Raw genomic sequence first — 24,325 nt, forward strand, 5'->3', positions numbered from 1 at the left:
CACAATGGGAGATGGAACTCACAGCCACAGCGGAAGTCCGCTTCGCCACAAGGTCTTTCACGGCCTTAAAGATAGTCTTCGACGGGTTTGAGCTATTTCGAATTTCTGCAGCATAATATGCCGCTCGGGCTCGACAGATAGCCCGGTGATAGATTTTGACGGAAATAGCATACGCAGCTTTTAGATAAGCCCCATATGTCTTCCGCCATGCTCTTTCCGCCCATCTACAGACTCCCTTCAAGGCACGTAAGGTACTATCGTACCAGGGACTCGACTCTCTAGTACTAATTTTACTCGATATGATGGGAATCAGAGTGTCGAGAGCCCTGGTAATCCAAGAGCAAAAGAGGTCGTAACCCTCTTCCGCACCTTTCAGTGGACCCAGCGGATCTTCCGCTAGAAGACGATGGAAGTCTTCTAGCCTGAGTTTGTTCCAGAGCCTCCTGGGTACCCGTCTCGCCAAAGGGGTGGAGGGGGTCGTAGGGATAGGACACTGAATAGTCACCAGGAAATGGTCAGTCCAAGCCAACGGAGAGATAGATGTAATTTTAGTCTCCGGTAGATTGGTGAAGAAGGGGTCGAGAATATGTCCCCCTATATGAGTGGGCTGAGAGACCAGCTGAAGAAGCTGGCAGGCCTCTAAGTCAGCGGAAATGCTGCGTACCGTCAAGTTGGAAGGGGTATCAAAATGTAGGTTCAGATCACCCAGGATGGAATAATTGGCACAACCTGTAACCAGTGTGCCAACAGCATCGGGGAAAGAATTTCTGAATACCACATCGCTACCCGGCGGACGGTACACCACCATCCCAGAGAGCGTGAATTCAGGGCTGACAGAGATCTTATAAGAGGCACTTTCACACCCGGCAATGTTAAGGCCACTCCATACGCAGGTAAAACAAGACCTGACTATAAGAGCTATACCGCCACCTCTGGAAGATCTATTCAGAGTGAACATGGAATAATCAGGGGGACATGCGAGATTGGAAATAGCTACATCCGCATCCTGAAGCCAAGTTTCAGTAATGGCCAAAACATCCGGGGCTTCATCCTCAATTAGATCGTAGATGTTTTGATGATGTTTCAATGCCGATCTAACGTTCAGATTTAAAACCCGCAAAGAGGGCAAGGAGCCCTTAGGGCGGTGGGCAACTAGTGAAGCATGCCGGAGGATAGACCCCGGCGAATCAAGCACCCAGTCATCGCAGCAGCACCGATACGGACCACAAAGCGGATGAACAGGCGGAAGATAACACCTACGACTAACCTGGCCGATGGAGTATAAGCTCTCTCTGGAATAAGTCAGCATGACGGCACGCAAGAAGATGCAAAAGTCTGCCAAAGCCCAGCTACCCGCAGCGTCCCGCACGGCCTTAGCGCGGACGGGCGCAGACGGGCAGGACTCTGGCACGACTCCGGCTACGCGAGGGCGCACCCGCTATGCGATCCCGCTACGCCAAAGGAGGAGCTTTAAATAGGCGTTCCTCGCTGTCTACTGCGCACTAAAGCGCAGGCAGCTGAAGGTAGCTCCAGCAAACACTCACCCCACTCAAAGATGGCGCCCAGAACCGGCAGCCCACCCCAAGAACCGGACCCACACAAGCGGCGGTGAGCTACCAATTATAGTGCGAGTAAGGGGATACAACCAGGGGAAAGTAAAGTAAATTTAAACAAAATAAATAACAGGCTTCGTTAAAATCGCTATAATGCGCGAGAATGCGCGCTCAGCGCTCCAGCAGCGGTACGCTCCTTGTCAGGGCGAGGCAACTAAAGGACTCGCCTTAAATAGGCGTTCCTCGCTGTCTACTGCGCACTAAAGCGCAGGCAGCTGAAGGTAGCTCCAGCAAACACTCACCCCACTCAAAGATGGCGCCCAGAACCGCCAGCCCACCCCAAGAACCGGACCCACACAAGCGGCGGTGAGCTACCAATTATAGTGCGAGTAAGGGGATAAAACCAGGGGAAAGTAAAGTAAAGTAAATTTAAACAAAATAAATAACAGGCTTCGTTAAAATCGCTATAATGCGCGAGAATGCGCGCTCAGCGCTCCAGCAGCGGTACGCTCCTTGTCAGGGCGAGGCAACTAAAGGACTCGCCTTAAATAGGCGTTCCTCGCTGTCTACTGCGCACTAAAGCGCAGGCAGCTGAAGGTAGCTCCAGCAAACACTCACCCCACTCAAAGATGGCGCCCAGAACCGGCAGCCCACCCCAAGAACCGGACCCACACAAGCGGCGGTGAGCTACCAATTATAGTGCGAGTAAGGGGATAAAACCAGGGGAAAGTAAAGTAAATTTAAACAAAATAAATAACAGGCTTCGTTAAAATCGCTATAATGCGCGAGAATGCGCGCTCAGTGCTCCAGCAGCGGTACGCTCCTTGTCAGGGCGAGGCAACTAAAGGACTCGCCTTAAATAGGCGTTCCTCGCTGTCTACTGCGCACTAAAGCGCAGGCAGCTGAAGGTAGCTCCAGCAAACACTCACCCCACTCAAAGATGGCGCCCAGAACCGGCAGCCCACCCCAAGAACCGGACCCACACAAGCGGCGGTGAGCTACCAATTATAGTGCGAGTAAGGGGATAAAACCAGGGGAAAGTAAAGTAAATTTAAACAAAATAAATAACAGGCTTCGTTAAAATCGCTATAATGCGCGAGAATGCGCGCTCAGCTCCAGCAGCGGTACGCTCCTAGGCAGTGCACTGGAGGCAGCGGGCACTGGCGGCAGTAGGCACTAAAGATAGTGGCACTGGAGGCAGTGTGCACTGGATGCAGTTGCACTGGAGGCAGTGTGCACTGGAGGCAGTAGCACTGGAGGCAGTGGGCACTAGAGGCCGAGGGCACTCGAGGCAGTAGCACTCGAGGCAAAGGGCACTGGCTGCATTAGGCACCAAAGTCAGTGCACACTGGAGGCTGTGGGCACTAGAGCCAGTGGCACTGGAGGCAGTGGCATTGGAGGCAGTGGGAACTAGAGGCAGTGGCACTGGAGGCAGTGGGAACTAGAGGCAGTGGCACTGGAGGCAGTAAGCACTAGAGATGGTGGCACTGAAGACAGTGGGCACCGAAGTCAGTGTGCACTGGAGGCAGTGGGCACAAGAGGCAGTAGCACTGGAGGCAGTGGGCACAAGAGGCAGTAGCATAGCAGCAGTGGGTACTGGAGGCAGTGGGCACTGGAGGAAGCAGACACTGGCAGCAGTGGGCACTGGAGGCAGTGGGCACTGGAGGCAGTAGCACTGGAGTCAAAGTGCGGCAGAAGGCACCGAAGTAAGTGTGCACTGAAGGCAGAAGTACTGGCAACAGTGGGCATTGGAGGCAGTGGGCACTGGAGGCATTGTGCACTGGAGGCAGTGGGTGGTGGAGGCAGTAGCACTGGCATAAATAGGCACTAGAGGCAGTAGCACTGGTGGCAATAGGCACTAGAGGCAGTAGCACTGGCGGCAATAGGCACTAGAGGCAGTAACACTGGTGGCAATAGGCACTAGAGGCAGTAGCACTGGCGGCAATAGGCACTAGAGGCAGTAGCACTGGAGGCAAGGGGCACCATCGGCAGAAGGCACCGAAGTCAGTGCGCACTGGAGGCAGTGGGCACTAGATGCAATGGGCACTGGAGGCAGTGTACACTGGAGGCAGTGTGCACTGGAGGGAGTGGGCACTAGAGGCAATGTGCACTGGAGGCAGTGGGCACTAGAGGCAGTGACACTGGAGGCAGTGGGCACTAGAGGCCGCGGGCACTGGCAGCAGTGGGCACTGGCGGCAGTGGGAACTAGAGGCAGTGGCACTGGAGGCAGTAGGCACTAGAGGCAGTGGCACTGGAGGCAGTAGGCACTAGAGGAAGTAGCACTGGCAGCAGTAGGCACTAGAGGCAGTAGCACTGGCAGCAGTAGGCACTAGAGGCAGTAGCACAGCAGCAGTGGGCACTGGAGGCAGCAGGCACTGGCAACAGTGGACACTGGAGGCAGTAGCACTGGAGGCAAAGGGCACCAGCAGCAGTAGGCACTGAAGTCAGTGTGCCTTGGAGGCCGTGGGCACTAGAGGCAGTGGCACTGGAGGCAGAAGCACTGGCAGCAGTGGACTCTGGAGGCAGTGGGAACTCGAGGCAGTGGGCACTGGAGACAGTAGGTACTAGAGGCAGTGGGCACTAGATTCAGTGAGCACTGGAGGCAGTGGACACTAGAGGCAGTGGGCACTGGAGTCAGTAGGCACTAGAGGCAGTGGCACTGGAGGCAGTAGGCACTAGAGGAAGTAGCACTGGCAGCAGTAGGCACTAGAGGCAGTAGCACTGGCAGCAGTAGGCACTAGAGGCAGTAGCACAGCAGCAGTGGGCACTGGAGGCAGCAGGCACTGGCAACAGTGGACACTGGAGGCAGTAGCACTGGAGGCAAAGGGCACCAGCAGCAGTAGGCACTGAAGTCAGTGTGCCTTGGAGGCCGTGGGCACAAGAGGCAGTGGCACTGGAGGCAGAAGCACTGGCAGCAGTGGACACTGGAGGCAGTGGGAACTCGAGGCAGTGGGCACTGGAGACAGTAGGTACTAGAGGCAGTGGGCACTAGATTCAGTGAGCACTGGAGGCAGTGGGCACTGGAGGCAGTGGGCACTGAGTCAGTGGGCACTGAGTCAGTGGGCACTAGAGGCAGTGTGCACTAGAGGCAGTGGGCACTGGCAGCAGTGGGCACTGGAGGCAGTGGGAACTAGAGGCAGTGGCACTGAGGCAGTAGCACGGCAGCAGTGGGCACTGGAGGCAGTGGGCACTGGTGACAGTGGGCAGTGGACACTGGAGACAGCAGGCACTTGTATTAGTGGGCACTGGAGGCAAAGGGCACCAGCGGCAGCAGGCACCAAAGTCAATGTGCACTGGAGGCAGTGGGCGGTGGAGGCAGTGGGCACTAGAGGCAGTGGGCAATGGTGGCAGTGGGCACTGGAGGCAGTAGCACTGGAGACAAAGGGCACCAGAGGCAAAGGGCACCAGCGGCAGCAGGCACCGAAGTCAATGTGCACTGGAGGCAATGGGCGGTGGAGGCAGTGGGCATTAGAGGCAGTGGGCACTAGCGGCAGTGGGCACTGGATGCAGTGGGCACTGGAGGCAGTAGCACTGGAGGCAAAGGGCACCAGCGGCAGTAGGCACCAAAGTCAGTGTGCACTGGAGGCAGTGGGCGGTGGAGGCAGTTGGCACTAGAGGCAGTAGTACTGAAGACAGTGTGCACTGGAGGCACTGGAGGCAGAAGCACTGGCAGCAGTGGGCACTGGAGGCAGTGGGCACTAGAGGCAGTGGGCACTAGAGGCAGTGGCACTGGAGGTAGTGGGCTCTGGAGGCAGGGCACTGGAGGCAGTGGACACTAGATGCAGTGAGCAATGGAGGCAGTGGCCACTAGAGGCAGTGGGCACTGGAGGCAGTTGCACTGGAGGCAGTGGGCACTAGAGGCAGTGGCACTGGAGGCAGCAGGCACTGGTACAACTTTTGTTGCTATGAAAGAATCTCATGACAAGTTTCTGACCATAAACTACTCAAACCAGAGCCAATTTTTGTGTTTGGAGCAGGGAGTACAAATTTATTTCTAGCGAAGTCAAAGTATATTTTAATTATGAAACCTGGGCATTTTGGGGGTAATCAGTGCTTTTCTTGTAGCAAGTAATTCACGTAAATAAAAGGATACATACATTTATACCTTCAAATCAACACTAAAACAGTTGTGCCCACTTGCTCTCTGGGGCTTCAACAGTGGTAATGTCAAGTCATGTGGCAGTCCTCTGTGTGTCCACTGTCACACAGTCCTTCACACTGTCCTTCGGACACAGAATACTCCCAACTTTTGATGGTTCTGTGTCATAACCCCATATTTTTATTTTTTGCAATCCTGGCTTGATTTTATGGAGGACAGTGGCCTGGTCCAGTCCTATTTAGCACCCTGTGGGTCCAGGGCTTGCACACCTGTGGGACGGCAGGTTCAGAGACCGGGCAGTCTTCAGGAGTGCAATGGGTGAGAGCGATCCCCCCACTTGCTACCCGTTGCAGCTGCGGGGAAGCGTACGGATAATGTCCTGCAGGCTGGCCTTTTCGGCTTGGATGGCTTCGATCTCCGTCTCATATTCCACCATCTTTAACCGCTGCTTCTCTGCCTCATCTTGCAACAGCCGCAGTTTACGTTCTAGCGTGCCGGACCCCAAGAGACGAAGCTCCACCTCCTTCAGATAGGCCCTTCCTTCTATGAGCACCGCTTCATTCTGTTCCTTCGACTGTAGGGTCTCTGTGTGGGGCAGAAAAGCAAAGTTAGAGGTGCAAAAGAGGGGTTATCCTGTATGTGCCCCTCATGAATGTCGATACTGTGCTGTCAGTCTCCGTAGAGGGGTGTCCACCCACCGATAACCCAAAGAAGGACCCAACGCCCCACCGATACAAGTCACAGACGCGCAGAGGTAGAGAGGTGCCCCTTGACCGGCGCAGTCTACATGGGTGGAACGTGTGTGACCACAAAGACTCCTTTAGCGGGTAGTATGAGGACATGGTCATAAACTGCACGACTTCAGGGGGAACGCGCCAGAATACGCTGCAAGCGGAAGGGAGTATCAAAACCACAGAATAAACACACCACGTAAAGGGGGTGACCAACAGGTTCTTACCAAGACCCCTGAGTAAGCGAGACACGAACAAAACATCCTTCTCCAGAGTCATCCGGGCTTTCTGGACAGTCTCTTCAATCGTGGCCACCTCCGTCTTTATCTGTCTCCCCAAAAGGAAGAGAGGGATGGATTAATTCTAGAGTATAACAGTCATAAGCATTATCCAATGGAAAACAGGGTTTACTAACTTTATCAAATTTAACTGGTAGCTGCTAACAATGTCCAATGGAAATCTTTTAACACAATTCAGTTATAAGTGTTGTTTATTAACACTACCCAATGGACACCAACATCTAATAACAGTATCCAATCAAAACAGGGCATACAATCATCTGCTAATAACCACCAGTGGAATATAGTAACTAATAAAAGGCACACAAATAATACAATATCTGCTAACTTCCAGTGGAAAGCAGTGCCTGCCCTCAAAGTCAATGGGAACCAATATCTGCTAATATTTCCCAATTAAAACCAGTATCTTTTAACACCATCCAATTAAAACTAGTGTTTGGTAACACCATCCAATGGAGAACAGTGTTTGCTAAAACCATCCAACTAAAACCAATATCTTTTAACGCCATCCAATAAAAACTAGGGTATTTTAACGCCATCCAATATAGAGTTGTGTCCTCTAAAACCACCCAAGTGAAATTGGCACTGGCGTAACGAAAGTTGAGGGCCCCCCCTTCAAGGTACATGAAGGGACCCCCACTCTGTCTTTAATATGGAGCTCCCAGGCCTGAGTACTGTGCTGAGGTGGTCCCCTGCAGCTCGGGAGCCCCCCCCCCGCACCGCGGGAGCTGAGGGGGCCTGTGTTACGCCACTGGATTGGTAGCTGAAAACACCACCGCTAACTGTGTCCTATAGAAGGTGATGTTTACTTACACCACCTAATGGAAGGTAGTGTGCTCTAACACCATCAAAATATACACAAGCAATTCCATCCAATTGGGACCAGTGTCTGATACAACCATCCTAAAGAAACAAGCGCCTGCCAACACTATTCAAATAGGAACCAGTGTCTGCTGATACCGTCCAACAGAAACTAATATCCTGCTGACTCTGTCTAATGGAACAAATATTTGTCGACACCCCTAAATGGAAATAAACACCAGGCAAGGCCCGCCAAGGAACATAGTTTCTGCCAATAATCCAAGAAACATAGTTTCTGCCAATAACACCCAATGGAAACCAGCCTTTGCCAACAACAGCCAATGCATACCAACATCTGCTAACATCATTCAACGAAGACCAGTGTTGGCTGATGCCAGCCAATAGAAACCAGTATCTGCTAACAACACCCAAAGGAAACTAGCAGCTGCTAACAACGAGAAAAGTGTGTCCTAGCATCATTTAATGAAGACCAGTGTTGGCTGATACATCCAATAAAAACTAGAATCTGCTATCAAAAGGCAACGGAAAACAGTATTTACCAACAACAACCAATGGAGAACAATGCCTCCTCACATAATTTAAGGAAGACCAGTGTTGACTGATACTATCCAACAGAAACCAGTATCTGCTAACAACAATCAATAAAAAAACAGTATCAACTAACAACAACCAATGGAGAACAGCACACGCCTTCAACAACCAATAAAGAACAGTGCCTCCTTACATCATTTAACAAAGGCCAGCGTTGACTGATACTAGCCAACAGAAACTAGTAAGTGCAAACAACAACCACTGGCAAACAGTATCTGCTAACGACATCCAATGGAGAACAGTATCTGCTAACGGCATCCAATGGAGAACAGTATCTGCTAACAACATCCAATAGAGAACTGTATCTTACTGTAATGGCGGCCGCTGCTGGGACAGGCGAGCAAGGCCACTGACTCATTGTCAGTGAAATTGCTCTCCCACCCTCTCAGCTCCACCATTAAGTGAGGCCTTCCCCGAGCCCCTGCACTCTTGAGTGTTGGTGATCGAGGCCTTCCTCCACCCGCAGGTTTCCCTGCGCCTCATCCCTGGTGGTCCAGTGGACCTCTGTCTCCTTCCTCTTGCTCCACTCTTTCACTCGTTTTTCTACCCTGTTTTATTGTTCACCTTTCTGCACTTTTCTGCTTTATTTCTGCTTATTTCCCCTGTTCCTTTATTCCTTATTTCCTCCCTTTACCTTTCCCCGCCGCTGCTGCCCCCGCGGCCCATCCTCCCCAGCGCGACCGGCCCAATCCAGTTCCCCTCCCCGCTCGCACCTTCCATCTGTCCAGCCCTCCCTGACCCCTACTTATTGGCGGCCGCTGCGGGGACAGGCGAGCAAGGCCACTGACTCATTGTCAGTGTTGGTGTTCAAGACCCTCCTCCACCCGCAGGTTTTACCTGCGCCTCATCCCTGGTGGTCCAGTGAACCTCTGTCTCCTCACTTTCAATCGTTTTTCTACCCTCTTTTATTTTTCACCTTAATAATGGCTGCTGTGCAGCTGCGCAGCGGCCTTGCACAGCGGGCATGCCCCTGCGCGCCATAGGCAAGCCCGTCTGCGCCCGTCCGTGACCCAACCACGACCAGCGCCAGGAACCCTGGACCTCCGCACAGCCAACGCTAGGACCCAGCGGCACTCCACGCTCTCAACCCAGGCCGCAACAACAACTGCAAGCTAACATCACCAGCCGACACCCATGGACCCTTCAGCTGCCACCGCTGCTGGCACACCTGCAGCACCGCCAAGGCCATGGACCCAGTGCAACTCGCCCACAAGAACATAACCAAACCGAAGACTCTGCAATGTATCCTCCTCAAAGTACATTCCCTCCGCAAATACGCCACCGAAATCTGGGACCTCCTCGACAGCACCACCCAGGACATAACTTTCTTCTCCGAAGCCTGGACCAACACTACCTTGGGACTGGACATCGCCATCGCCATTCCCCAATGATACAAGATCTCCAGGAAAGACCGCCCCAGCTGCCCGGGAGGAGGAATCACCATCATCCACAAATCCACCCTCCACCTGAGCACACTCCCCGACGAGCCCACAGACCTGATGGAACACCTTTGATTCAAGATACTGGCCAGCCCTACCTCCACCCTCCGAGGAACCCTCATCTACCAACCCCCTGGACCCCGCCGACTTTTTGCCAACTCCATCACGAACATCATCTCCCAACATGCCATTGCGTCCACCAACTACACCCTCCTGGAGACCTCAACTTCCACCTCGACAACCAACTGGACCCCAGCACCACATCCCTCCTGGACAACCTCCACAATATTGGACTCCGCCAGATAGTGACAGTACCCACGCACTCAGCAGGACACACCCTCGACCCCCTCTTCACAGCAGGAAACTGCGTCACCTTCAGCCACACCACCGAACTCCCATGGACTGAACATCGATGCTCCACTTCACCTTCAGAACACCCACCATCAATAGGCACCAGCACCTGCTCCCACGAAGAAACTGGACCAGAATCACCGACGACCAGCTAACCTCATCACTCAGCAACTCCACCCCAGCCATCGCGGAAAACGACGACACCACGCAGCCGGAACCCTGCACAGATGGATCTCCGACAGCGCCAACACCATAGCCCCCCCTCAAGAAAAACAACAACACCCACGGCAAGAAAGCTAGATGGTTCACCGCAAACTTCGAGAGTCCAGACGCATTTGCCGCCGCCTTGAAAATGCCTGGAGGAACACAAAATCCACAGAAGCCCACAACAACTTCAGAGCCATCTCCAACGCCCACCACCCTTGACACCCTGAAGCCAGTGATCGACAACTGGACAGCCCTCACCACCGAAGACACACTGAAGACAATGAAGTCAATCGACTCTGGGGCCCACACGGACCCCTGCCCCACCACATTATTAACAGAGCCGTCGACACCATCGCACCTATGCCAAATGGATGAAAAACAGCTGCCTACAACTAAACACCAACAAAACGGGAGTACTCATCATGGGCGCAAACCCCGATGCCTGGAACAACACCTAGTGGCCCCCCACCCTCGGAAGTCCGCACACCCCATATTGTATTGTATTGTATTGTATGTTAGATTTCTATAGCGCCTTATCACCCAGGGGTCTCTAAGCGCATATGGACCACCCACACTACCTGGGAATCATCCTGGACTTAGAGCTCAAAATGGACCACCAGATCAAGCCTGTCTCCACCTCCTGCTTCCACACCCTCCGCCTCCTACGTAAGACCCTCAAATGGATCCCCCTCAAAACAGAAAGATCGTCACTCATGCCCTGGTCACCAGCAGACTCGACTACGGCAACACACTTTATGCCGGAATAAACAAAAACCTCACCCACAAGCTACAGAACATCTAAGACACTGCCACAAGACTTGTCCTCAACCTGCCAAGACACTGCCACAACTCCCAGCACCTGCGCACACTCCACTGGCTCCCCATCGAGGCTAGAGTCACATTCAAGATGCTCACACACGCACTCAGGGCCCTCCACGACACCGGACCAGCATACCTGAACAGCCGACTCGAATTCCACGCACCCCAGAGGACCCTACAATCAACCCAGCTCTCCTACGCTGCGGTTCCCCGCATCAGAAAGACCAGATCGGGAGGCCGCTCCTTCTCCTTCGTCACAGCCAAGGCCTGGAATGCCCTCCCTCTCCACCTCAGACAGACAACATCTCTCCCCATCTTCACAAGAAACCTCAAAACCTGGCTCTTCGACAGACCCCCTCCTTGATGGACTGCAACCTCCGAAGCCCCCCTCCCCCAGCGCCTTGAGACCCTCACGGGTGAGTAGTAGTGCTTAACAAATACGTGATTGATTGATTGATTATCTGCTAACGACATCCAATGGAGAACTGTATCTGCGAACAACATTCAATGAAAACAGTATCTTGTAAGACTGCACATTAGAAACCAATGTCTGCCAACATTCCGCAGCAAAAACCAGTATCTGCCGATACCACCCAATGAAATTCTAAGTCTTAGCGCTGTTCAGCATAAGCATGCATTCGTGTTCTCAATGGAAACATAAGCTTAAGACTTGGACACATTACCAGCTCCACTTCCTTGAATTCTTTATTCCTCTCTTTGAAAACTCTTTCCTGTTTCAGGATCTCCTCCAGAGTTTCCTCGGTACTTGTAGTGAGCAGGGCTACACGCTTACGCTCTCCCTTCCCTTCGCTCAGCAGGTCTCTCGCACCCTAAAAAGAAACATATGTACAGATACTTTACACACAGGCACTGGGTAAAGAACACATTGCTTAATACGTTCTGATTTACAGAAGAAATCTTTGCTGACACATTTCAAGGATGGCAGAACTGATGAATTGGGAAATGTTTCGGCCCAATTAGTAAGTGACCTTCCTCAGGATAGCTTCTCAGTTCGGATGTTCTCAGTATTTCCACCCTGCTGACAGTAGTTTTAAATCTTTTTTTTTACTGTCCTATTAAGGTGCTTCCATCATTGCCCTTAACCGCATCGATGCTCGTAGATTTACAGCCGTGCGCTGGGCTTTACAAAAACCCATTATTCATGACGAGCTGGGCTCGTCATGAGCGTGTGAGCAGGCTACTGCATGACGAGCCCAGCTCGTCATGAGCGTGGAAGGGGTTAAAGCATATATTAGATTATTGTACGTGTAACGATTGATCCATGTTCCACCTTTCCAATCTTTGCTGGGTTCAAATGTTTATTAGTGTTTCATTTGGGTGATGAAGATTTTTGGATTGTGCTAGTTTCTTTATAATATAAATATTTAAACAAAACTGAACACCACAATCCCAATGGAAAGGTCTACTACCAACGTTCATTTGTCTGTATGGAATCAGCATTCTGTTTCCAGATGGTGAGTTCACACCCAGCGTTCATCACAATTATAACAATGCGCTGCGGTGTTTGCAGCGGAGCAACACTGGTGGATATCAACAACAAATCCACCACCGATGCTCGCCATCTGACAGAAGAGAAGGTGGAATTCCAAAACACCGCCAACAAAATATCTCAAATATAATCTGAAGGTTAAACTTTTTTTTTTTTAAGATGAAAAACCTAAAATGTGTAGGAGGCGAGGTTAGATAAAATGGAAGGAGGGTTTAACCTCCCCCCACGCACACAGACTCTAGACTAGATGAACATTATATGTATTGGGTCAGATGTATTCTATACTAGGGGGCTTATTAACCCCTTGCATGCTGCCGCGATTCTGCGCCTGTGAGGAAAAATCGCGAGTGGGCGGGTTTATGACGGCCCCCAGCCGTCATCAGCACACGAGCGCCGTAGTGCATGACAGATGGGGGCCGTCATCAGCATGCAAGGGGTTAACAAGCACTTTGCGGCGACGGTACGTCAATTTTTCCCATATTAAAAGTGATGCACAGGCGGCGCAAGGTGCTTGTAAATAAGCTCCTAGGTGCTTTTATAATCAAGTGGCAGGTCTGTGCCCACGTTACTCTGCAGCTGCTCGTTTTAAGGGTGACCCTTTGGCTACAGGCCTGGTCTGTGGGGTCAGCAGTACCCCCTGAGTCTAGAGAGTGGCACACTTTGTTTATTTACTGCAAAGAGTGAATGCGAGCCCTGAGGAGTGATGCTGAAACCATCAGAGAGCAGGGCTGGTGCCAAAAGTTCTGTCCGCTCAGCACAGGACAGGAGTGCGTGACTGTGTAAACCAATAAAACGAATTTCGTTGCTCGCGCTGCATCGATGCAGCGCGAGCAACGGAATTCGTTTTATTGATTTAATTGTCTATTTACCTGCATTCATCTGTATTCCAGTGTTTACTACCCCCTACCCTGCCCCTCCTCCGCCCCATGTCACCGCCTGGCAGCACTCCCACCAGGAGTCGCTACTGCCATACCATGCAATACCATACCATAACATGCTCCGCACCCATGCTCTCCACCTGCCAGCGCTGTGCTGCTCTCACCTGTGAACTCTTCTTGGAGGTCTCCTCCGCTTCCTGTGCCATCTGCTTGGATTTGGCAGAGGTGGCGGTGGCATTTCCCAGAATCCTCTCTGCCTGCTTGGCCTTTTTGGTGGCTTCAGGAATCGCTTTCTGCTGCAGCATCTCTGCCTTCTTCACCCGCAGAGCCGCCTGCCTCTTCGCACGGTCCAAATCCGTCTTCGCCCCTGCAAGGAAGGGGTGTCACGCATGAGGAGGCAGTATCACGCGCTGGGCACACAAATACTCACGCCCACCTCTCGGAAATATCTCTGCCCTCACGCCTTGAAGACACTGAGCGCCTCCAGGTGCTTCATTTTGAAGGGGCACATTTTTCTGCACATAACGGGGCAGATCTACAAGAACCTAACGTAGCGCTGTGCTGCAAGTAATTTGGCTGTGCGGCGCCGCGTTAGTTTCGAAGCACAGGGATGCGACAAATTTATAACAGTATGTTGCATCTCTGTGAGTCCCCCTGCGCTGGCGCACAAACTGCTGCTCCACAGGCACCCTTGCACCAAGGTGCAAAGATGCCTGCGTTGTGGGGAGATTGTTTTTGTGCAGGAAGGTGCCCCTTGGTATGGCAGGTATACAAGCCCCTTGCGCCGCCGGTGCATTCCTTTGCGAGATGCACAGGTGGCGCAGCCTGCTGAGTGATATTTACAAGCACAGGAAAAGTCACCCTGCGTGACATAACCTGTGCTTGTAAATATCACCCCTGTTCACGCAACACTTTGCGTGTTAGGGGCATGACGTGGGTGTTGCTGTGGGTGTTCCCATGAAACACCCATGTCCACCTATGCATTTCCAGATTTACGAGAAATCGTAAACCTGGAAATGCGTGTGAATGCTAAGCCACGCCAAGGGTGGCGTAGTGAGGCGCAACGAGGAGAAAGGTTTTCATTTCTCCTCGTTTTTTTCCTCTTTCAATGCACGGCGCATTCTACAGCACGCATTGAAAGAGGAAATCACGCTATTGTTTTTGTGCAGGAAGAGGCCCCTTCCTGCACAAAAACAATCTCCCCATGATGCAGGCATCCCTGCACTTTGGTGCAAGGGTGCCTGCGCATGGCAGCACTTTGTACGCCAGCGCAGGGGGAAGCACAGAGATGCGACATATTGTTGTAAATATGTCGCATCCCTGTGCTTCGGAACTAACGCAGCGCAGCGCTGGAAAATGACTTGCGGCACCGCGCTGCGTTAGTTTGTTGTAGATCTGACCCAATGTGTAAAACTAATCACACCCCAAGCTTGGGCAGATTTTTTTTTTAATGCATGAGTCAGAAATTATTAGATTAATAGATATTTTCTATTGCAGGTCTTTAAATCATTTCACCAGCGGTAATGTGAATTCAGATTACATAAGCATGCATTTTTACATTTTCAGAAATTAGACTTATTGGTGACGAGTCCACGCTTGCATCACCATTAAGACAATATCGTTCTTTTAATTTACATTTTAGCTCTATTTCTCCTTCCTCAACAAACCTTTATTCCTTGGCTTGAACAAGCCAAATCCGATGGGCCGCCCCGATGGACGGATACATGGTCTCTGTGGCTATCACAGTCAATTAACGAAAATAAAATTAATATTATGGGCCACATTATCAAGGACCTGTGTTAAAATTATCGCCGTTTTATCGGCAGGAAACTGCCGCTAAAACGGCGATAATGGGCTTGATAATATGCCCTTGTTAACTCCCATAGAAGCCCATTTTCTTGTGTTAACCTGGGCTTCTATGGGAATTAACAAGGGCTTATTATCAAGCCCATTATCGCCGTTTTATCGGCAGTTTCCTGCCGATGAAATGGCGAAAATTTTAACACTGGTCCTTGATAATATGCCCCTATATTGTTTAAGGCTTTCAACCTCTACTCATCTAACAGCTCGAGTCCATCGTTCTGTCTTTGATTTTTATTTGACGTGTTGTAAACTCTCAGAATGGCAGAATAAAATGAAGGTGTGTCCGATATATCGAAGCAAGCAGAAATAATTCACATGTTGGCTACATGTTCAATGCTGGATCACACATGGATTTACATACTTAAGAAGTTGAGCGCTCTACTGCAAGTGTCAGAAAGTCAGAAACAAAGCATCACCATAGTAGGAACATACAAGAATGATAATATTTTTCTACGCTAAAGAATGCCTTCCGCGAAAATCCGGACAAATAATTTCGCACTCAAAGTGAATGATATAAGGAGGTAAATATGGCTTATTAAATGGAACATTGAATTGTTATTGGACAAAGGAGTTCACATTTAATTGTTGTTGAGAACACATGATTATCTACATTTGTGATGTGACCCCTTTCTCTTTTATCTCCCTTCTATCATTCCCATTTTTCTATATCTAATAAAAAAAAATACTGACTTTGGTTATATGTCCATGAGTTTCTATCGTGTGATGCTTTGACTAATAAACTATGTTGCTGAATAAAATAGGAAAAATTCGCCTATGTTGTGACTATCAGTAAAACCATTTCATATTATTTAAGCATATGTAGATGTTGTGGTTGACAGAGGATGTAGGAACTATTTTAATAACTCATCAAAAATTCTGTCAGTAACCTCCACAATGAACCCATGAAACCCTGGTTAATAACCCCATCATGGACCTTTACAACGATCTGTTCAATAACCCCAGCAATCGCCCATCGAGAGCCTCAACAGTAACCCCTCAGTAATTTCCACAATCACCTCATCAATACCCTCTAGATTTATCTCATTATTAATCCAGTAAAACAGCTCATCAATAACTACAGCAGTGACCCATCCAAGCCACACCAATAACCCTCACATATATCCTCTTTAATGGCTTCATTAATAACCTCAACAATGACCCCATCAATAATCTCAAACATTACTTCATCAATAATCCATTAAATATCCTGCCAATAACCTCATCAATAATGTATACAATCACTGCATCCCATTCAGCTGTCCAGCTATCCCCCTCACGCTACACAAAGGTGGCCACTGTACAGCCACGCTGCTGGCGCACAGAAGGCGCCTATACCCGCCCAGGACCACGGACCCTCTATAGCGGACGCCACACCGCCTGCCGCTGGGCATCGCCAAATGACACTCAAGGCCATTTTTCCTGCCGAAACTGCCACTGCACCTTCGCCTGCTACTGCACACCAGCCCCCCCCACCGCACGACTGACAAATACCGGACCCGACCGCCTCAGCGGCATCCTGCTCAACACACGTTTCTTCCACTAACACGCTGTGGAGATCTGGGGCCTACTCGACTCCGTCTACCCCGACATCGCCTTCCTCACGGAAACCTGGATGAACTCCACTTCCACCCCAGACATCTCCACCACCATCCGGTACGACTACTAGTTCATTCACAAAGACCGCATCAACAAACCGGGTGGAGGCATCGCCATCGTACACAAAAGCACCCTCCGCCACACCACCCACTTGGACACGACCACTCGACCAACATCGAGCACCTCCAATTCCCAGCCTAGACCAACCCGAACACCACCCTCTGTGGCACCCTCATCTACAAACCCACTGGACCCTGTCCACTCTTCAGAGACTCATCATTGACTTAATCGAACCCCACACTCTCGCCTCCTCAGACTACATCCTCCTCAGCGACCTCAACTTTCACCTGGACAACCCCAATGACAAGAACACATCGTCCCTGCTGGAGAACCTAGCCACAGTCAGACTCAAACAACAAGTCACCTCCTCAACCCAATCAGCAGGACATGCGCTCAACCACAATCTTCTCCACCAGTGACAACATTACCTTCAGCCACACCTCGGACTGCTTTGGACCGAGCACCGCTGCATCCGCTTCTTCTTCACCAAACCCACCGTACACCACCACGCCCACCGCTACCATTTCAGAAGTTGGCAAAAGGTCACCGAAGAACAGTTTACCACCTCCCTCAGCAAAACCCCCCCTCTGACTTCTGTGGATGCTAATACCTCAGCTCAAAACCTTCACCGATAAATCTCCAATTGCGCCGACTCACTGACTCCCCTCAAGAAAGTACAAGGCAAGTGACACTCCAACACAGCCAGCTGGTTCTCTCCCACCATTCATGAGTCCAGACATATATGTAGATGACTTGAGAAGAAACGGAGGAGCAGCAAGGCCCTGTAAGACTGCTCAGCTTCAAAACCGCTGTCACCGCACACCACCACCTCATTAGACCAACAAAGAAAGTGGCCCTACAAGAAAGGATCAACGCCACCACACTCAATAGCAAAGAACGTTTTGCTGTTGTCAAAGTATTTGCCAAACCCAGCACAGAGACAGCAAACATCCTACTCTCTCAAGACCTTTGCAACAACTGCAGCACCTTCTTCCACCACAAGATTAAGGAGATCTACGACAGCTTTAACATCCTTGATACCCAAGACCCTCCTACCGCACTCCCAATCCCCGCATCTAATGACACAGACCACAGCAGACCCTGCTCAGCTGGACTCCCCTCACCGCTGATGACACCCTCAAGATCATGAAGAGCATCCACTCCGGAGCACACTTGGACCCTGCCTGCACCACATCTTCAACAAAGCCGGCACCTCCATCCCACCGAACTCTTCCAGACCATCACTGGTCCATCAACTCCATCACCTGCCCTGAAGACTGCAAACACACAGAGATCAACCCCTTGCTCAAGAAATCCTCTGCCGACCCTTAGGACCTCAAGAACTTCAAACCCATCTCTACTCCCCTTCCCAATCAAGGTCACAGAGAAGTCCATCAACACCCAACTTTCTGAGGTCATCAAAGATAACTACATCGCCGGCATCCACGGCAAAGTCCTGGAATGGATCCGCTCCTTCCTCGCTGGCTGAACACAGAGTGTCAAACTACCACCGTTCCACTCTGAAGATACAGAGATCAGCTGGGGAGTGCCTCAGGGCTCCTCCCTGAGCCCCACTCTCTTCAACATTTGTGGTCCTGCTCACAGCCATCATCAGGAACCACAGACTCAACATTGTCTCGTACACTGACAACACCCAGCTGATCCTCTCCCTCACCAAGGAACCCAGAGCTGCCAAGAACAACTTCCAAGATGGGATGAAGGACAACTGCCTCAAGCTAAACTCAGAGAAGACCAAAGTCCTCATCCTGGGCTCTACCCTCTCTGCCTGGGACGACTCCTGGTGGCCCGCAGATCTTGGATCCCCCCACACCCACTGACCACACACAAAACCTCAACATTATCCTGTACTCCTCGATCATCATGAACCACCAGATCAACGTAATCTCATCATTCTGTTTCCACATGCTATCCCAGCTCCGAAAGATCTTCAAATGGATCACCACCAAGTCCAGAAAGTAGCACTCATAAGCCACAGACTCGACAACGCACTCTACACCGATATCACCCAGAAACTCCACAAGAAACTGCACACCTTTCAAAACGCCTCCACTAGCATCGTCCTCAATATGCGCACTGCAGCCACATCACCAGCCACCTGAGAGACCTCCACTGGCTCCTAGTCAATAAAAGAATCAACTTCAAGCTCATCACACACGCCTACAAAGCCCTACATTACGCAGGACCTGCGTACCTCAACCACCGCCTTGCATTCCAAGGACCCTGCAGAGGTTCCGGACATCTGGCCATGGCCACCGTCCCACGTATCAGCAAGACCACGGCTGGAGGAAGATCCTTCTGCTACCTCGCAGCAAAGACCTGAAACACCCTACCTCTCCACCTCAGGCAATCACCGTCACTGCCTCAATTCAGGTAGGACCCAAGACCTGTCTCGACTGACCACAGTGCTTTCGATGGATCTGCAGTCCCCCCCTCTCCCCAGCACCTTGAGACCCTTATGGGTGGGTAGACCCACTTTACAAGACACTTGATGGATTGATTTCATCAGTGACCTCTACAAAAAAACAGCGAATAACCTCTACAATGATCCATTGTAACTCCAATGATGACCTCATCAATAACCTCGACAATGTCAAGAGTCTCCACAATGATGTCATCAATAGCCTCTAAAACGACTCCATCAGTAACACGTCATCAAAATCTTCAACCTCAAAACGTAGCTCATCATTAACCCATGAAAACACTTGTCAATAGCCGTATTCAAAACCCCATCAATAATCTCTACAATGGCTTCATCAATCACCCCAAATATGACCCATCAAAAACCACATAATGACCCCACTTAAAAACGACCTGATCATTAACTCATCATAAATAAATATCCACATGAAAAAGGTCAGCTATGACTTCACCTACAACCCCCACAATAACCCCATCAATAACCTTATAAAGTGCCTCTTCATTAACTCCTCAAAAACCATTGCTGCTTCTCTCAATCACCCCATCACAAACGTTTGCAATTGGCCCACTAGTAGCCCCGACAACAACCCCAACAATAACCCCATTGAAAACCCCTTTAATAACCTCCATTACCCCTTCAATGACCCCTTCATTGACCCCATACTAGCCCAAACAATGGCTCCCATTGATAACCTTTAAAACAAGCCCTTCAATAACCTACAGAATACCCACCACTGAAATCAACATTGATAACATCAACTATGAGCTCCATTAATGACTCTATCCGTACCCCAAAAATCCACTCCATCAGCGGAAGATCAGGCACCAGCAAAAGGCTGCGCGTGCACCACCATCGTCTGCTGCCAAGAACCAAAACTAAATCCCATCCCAGCACCCAGAGTGGGCAGAGCCAATCACCTTCAGACAATTAATTTTGCATTGTGTGCTGTTCAAATTACAAAATAAGAGGTAAATCAAAGGGGAGTGAACCCCAGCATCTGGTTACCAGAGTCTAAGAGAGATTGTATCAGAGACCCTCAACTACTTCTCGCAACCAACAGCGTATATTATCTCTATTGGAGTGATGTAGTGGGTCGTTTCATCATCAGGTCTCTCACCTGGGTACTGGGTTACTCAGGTGAGTCATGCCTCCACCAGGAGGGAGATTGTCTGAGTGAAGACAGTGGTGGGATCTGGATCTTGTGAGTTAAATTACCCCCTATACCTATGTAGATTGATTTACTTACAGAAAGGGATAGGGGTGAGGATATAGCTGGGGGATGCTATGGCATGTATTACTGGTCCTAAACATCTGATTTTCTAGTCGACATGTTTCGGCCTAGGATGGCCCTATGGTTCCAAGGCCTTCGTGAGGACATTGTCCGGTAGATCCGTATCGTCATTAGTAACATGTCCCACCTTTTACCCGTACCCCTATCCCTTTCGGTGAATAAATCAATCTACATAGGTATAGGAGGTAAATTTACTCACAGGATCCAGAACCTGTCTTCAGCTAGACCATGCCCCTCCTGGTGGAGACATGACTCACCTGAGGAACCCAGGACCCTGGTGAGAGACCCGGTGATGAAACCATCCACTACATCACTCCGATGGAGATAATATACTCTGTGGGTTACCTCAGATTACATTTGGAAGCCGAGTAAACCCCGCATCCTGCTTCTTTGCCCCTCTGTTTTGATTCAAAACAAATTACAAAATAAACATGTGCATGAGATGCTCAATCTGGTTAGTCCAGAGTTGAGATGCTGCGGCTTGACGCTCACCTTCCAGGGTGCGGAGTAGGGACGCTGCTTCAGTAGCCGCCATTTCTCCTTCCAAGATGGCCTCAGACGCCAGAGTGTGCGCTGAGCGGGCCTGCTGCTGCAGCTACCACCAGGAAGAGAAAAGATTGACGAATGTCAGTCGCGCCTAGAAACAGGACACATGTCACAAAGAGGTGGATGGGACTGAAGAGCCTGAACAGCTCAGGCCACTTCCAGTATTTGAGCCACCTCTCTGGCTTTATCAAACAAGTTGAGGCCCTGTGTGTCTGTGTGTGGGCAATACAATGGCTGTGGTCACCCACCCTCGGTGGCAAGGCTTTGGGAGGAAGTGGAAGTGTGACATGTAGTAGTGGGCTTGTAAAAGTGCACGTCAAAGAAACATCGCTACGCTGTGCAGTCTCACCTGCTCAACCTGCCCTGCGTCCTCCATCTGCCTCACTGCGTTCCTCTGGGATAGCGCCACCTCCTGGAGGCGCTCGTCCCACGTCACCAGCTCCTGCTCTGCTTTCTCCAGGCCAGCGCTGAGTTCCAATACCCTATTGTCGAGGAGCTGTGGACACAACAGAGACAAGGTTAGAAAGAAGGAGTTGGAAATGAATGTTCTACAGGATCACGCGCACACCATTCAAGGGTCTCTGAAGCCCCTCAAGGGAAAGCCCTCACCCCAGTTTCAACGGCCAAGGAGTATGGGCATGTGAATGTACCCCAAGGAATGTGCCTGACATTAGCATCATGTCTATAATTAATAGAAGTTTGCTTGTAATCCCTGTATAAAAACCTGTCTCTAATTTTCTTATACTCTAGTTGTGCCATAATTTATCACCTGTAATAAGAAAATTGCATAGCTACTCTACTGTAATAAGGTATTACAGATGGGTTGTGACATCACAATACTTGCAGCTGCAGTCAGGAGTGCGTGGAAGGCAGGTCGTGGAGCAAAACTACGAAAACGAGATTTCGTTTTCAGCTCTTCTGAATTATTTTCACCTGAAAATTAACAGTCATTATCAGAGAAGAAACATTTTTGACAGCGTATTCATTTTTTCACAGCTACAGTTCATCACATGAAAGCAGGAGTCTCTTTGCGTGTAGGCCAGTGGTCGAAGTGGGGAATAAAAAGTAGGGGAACTGTGGGTGGAGAATCAGGGGGCGGGAATAACCGAAGATTGGATGAGTGGGCGGAGTCAGGGGTGTGGCTAGAAATCGCAAAACATACCAGTAGTACATTTAGCATTTCACTGACCAGTTACAGTTTATAACGTTATTTAATTCAAACAATGGATAAACATGTTTATTTGAGGTTTAATTCAGGAAAAAGCAAATACTCATAGGGAATACAGGTTTATGTAAAGCGTGCGAAATATAGGCAGGAACAATGGCATGGGCACAAATTCAGGATGGTGAGTGTAAAAATTCAGGACAAAGGGTCAAAATTCACGACAAAAATTCAGGACAGGAGGTCAAAATTCAGGACAGAAATTCGGGGCAACGGGTATGCTTTTCAGACACATCAGTGTCTGAAAATAGTCATGCAATAGTATATAATGTAATGCAATAGTATATAAATAAATAGGCAAGGAACACTTCTCCTACCCCGTCACGGCTCCTTCCCTGTCATTTCCCCTGCCCGTTCACCGCTCCTGCCCATTCACCGCTCCTGCCCGTTCACAGCTCCTGCCCGTTCACCGCTCGCTCCTGCCCGTTCACTACTCCTACCCATTCATACTCCTGCTCATGCCTAATCACTGCTCCCACCCAGTCACTTCTCCTGCCTCATCACTTTTCCTACCTCGTCACTTTTCCTGCCCGTCACTTCTCCTGCCCGTCACTTCTCCTGCCCGTCACTGCTCTTGCTTCATCATCGCTCCTGCCCCGTCACTTCTCCTACCCCGTCACCGCTCCTGTCCCGTCTATCGCTCCTGTCTACTGCTCTTGTCCCGTCCACCACTCATACCCATTCACCGCTCCTACCCATTCACTGCTCCTACCCATTCACCGCTCCTTCCCCATCACTTCTTCTGCCCCATCACTTCTCCTGCCCCGTCATTTTTCCTGCCCTGTCACTTTTCTGCCCCGTCTCTTCTCCTGCCCCATCACCTCTCCTGCCCCGTCACCTCTCCTGCGCATCACTTGTCCTGCCCGGTCACCACTCCTGTCCGGTCACCCCTCCTGTCCGGTCACCTCTCCTGGCCAGTCACCTTCCCTGCCCGGTCACTTTCCCTGCCCGGTCACCTCTCCTGTCCAGTCACCTCTCCTTTCCTGTTGCCTCTCCTGCCCCGTCACTGCTCCTGCCCCATCACTTTTCCTGCCCTGTCACTGCTCCTGCCCCGTCACCAATCCTACCCATTCACTTCTCCTGTCCCGTCACTGCTCCTGTCCCACCACTGCTCCTGCCCCGTCACTTTTCCTACCCCGTCACTTTTCCTGCCTCGTCACCGCCCCTGCCCATTCCCTGCTCCTGCCGTTCACTGCTCCTGCTGTTCACTGCTCCTGTCCGGTCAGCACTCCCGCCCGATCACCGCTCCTGCCCCATCACTTCTCCTGTCCCATCACTTCTCCTGTCGCATCACTTCTCTTGCCCTGTTCACTGCTCCTATCCATTCACGGCCCCTATCTGTTCACTGCCCCTATCCGTTCACTGTTCCTGTCCGTTCACCGCTCCTGCCCGGTAACAGCTCCTGCACATGCCTAATTACCGCTCCTGCCTCGTCACTTCTCCTGCCCCATCACCTCTCCTTTCCTGTCGCCTCTCCTATCCTGTCACTGCTCCTGAACCGTCACCTCTCCTGTCCCGTCACTTTTCCGGCCAGTCACTTCTCCTGCCCGTTACTTCTCCTGCCCCGTCACCACTCCTGCCCTGTCACCTCTCCTGCCCCGTCACCTTTCCATCCCTGTTGCCTCTCCTTCCCTGTCACTTCTATCTGCCCCTGTCACTTCTCCTGCCCGTCACTTCTCCTGCCCCATCACCTCTCCTTTCCTGTCTCCTCTTCTGTCCCTTCATTGCTCCTGCCCAGTTCACTAGTCTGTGAACAACATTGACAAATTCCACATGGTGTCAAGTTCCCCACAGTACTCTGTCTGGGGAAAGCTCCTCTGTAATCACCAACTCTGATCTCACTGGCACGATATGCTAAAGGCGGCGGGCGCATTCGAAAGGGGGTAATCAGCCTCAATCGGAATGACAATGGGCCAACCCTTGGTCTGCGCTCAAGGGGGCGGGGGCTGCTGCAGCCTCTGGAGTTCAACAGAGAAGTGCGAGCAGCCCCTGTAATCTAATGAAAAAA

General features: G+C 50.7%; 1 protein-coding gene across 1 annotated transcript in view; it reads right to left on the reverse strand.

Annotated features, from left to right (window-relative positions):
• Positions 1-5,510: 5,510 nt before the first annotated feature.
• Positions 5,511-24,325, reverse strand: part of LAMC3 (laminin subunit gamma 3) — a 702,649-nt gene continuing 683,834 nt past the window's right edge. The window contains exons 23-28 of the mRNA XM_078646208.1: positions 21,445-21,591; positions 21,042-21,144; positions 13,464-13,666; positions 11,595-11,741; positions 6,611-6,710; positions 5,511-6,237 (exon numbers count right to left, since the gene is read on the reverse strand). Coding sequence (XP_078502334.1) covers positions 5,993-6,237; positions 6,611-6,710; positions 11,595-11,741; positions 13,464-13,666; positions 21,042-21,144; positions 21,445-21,591 — 945 coding nt within the window. The 3' untranslated portion in view covers positions 5,511-5,992. The remainder of the gene's footprint in view (positions 6,238-6,610; positions 6,711-11,594; positions 11,742-13,463; positions 13,667-21,041; positions 21,145-21,444; positions 21,592-24,325) is intronic.

Source organism: Lissotriton helveticus, chromosome 5_1 (genome assembly GCF_964261635.1).
Source record: "Lissotriton helveticus chromosome 5_1, aLisHel1.1, whole genome shotgun sequence".
NCBI lineage: Eukaryota > Metazoa > Chordata > Amphibia > Caudata > Salamandridae > Lissotriton > Lissotriton helveticus.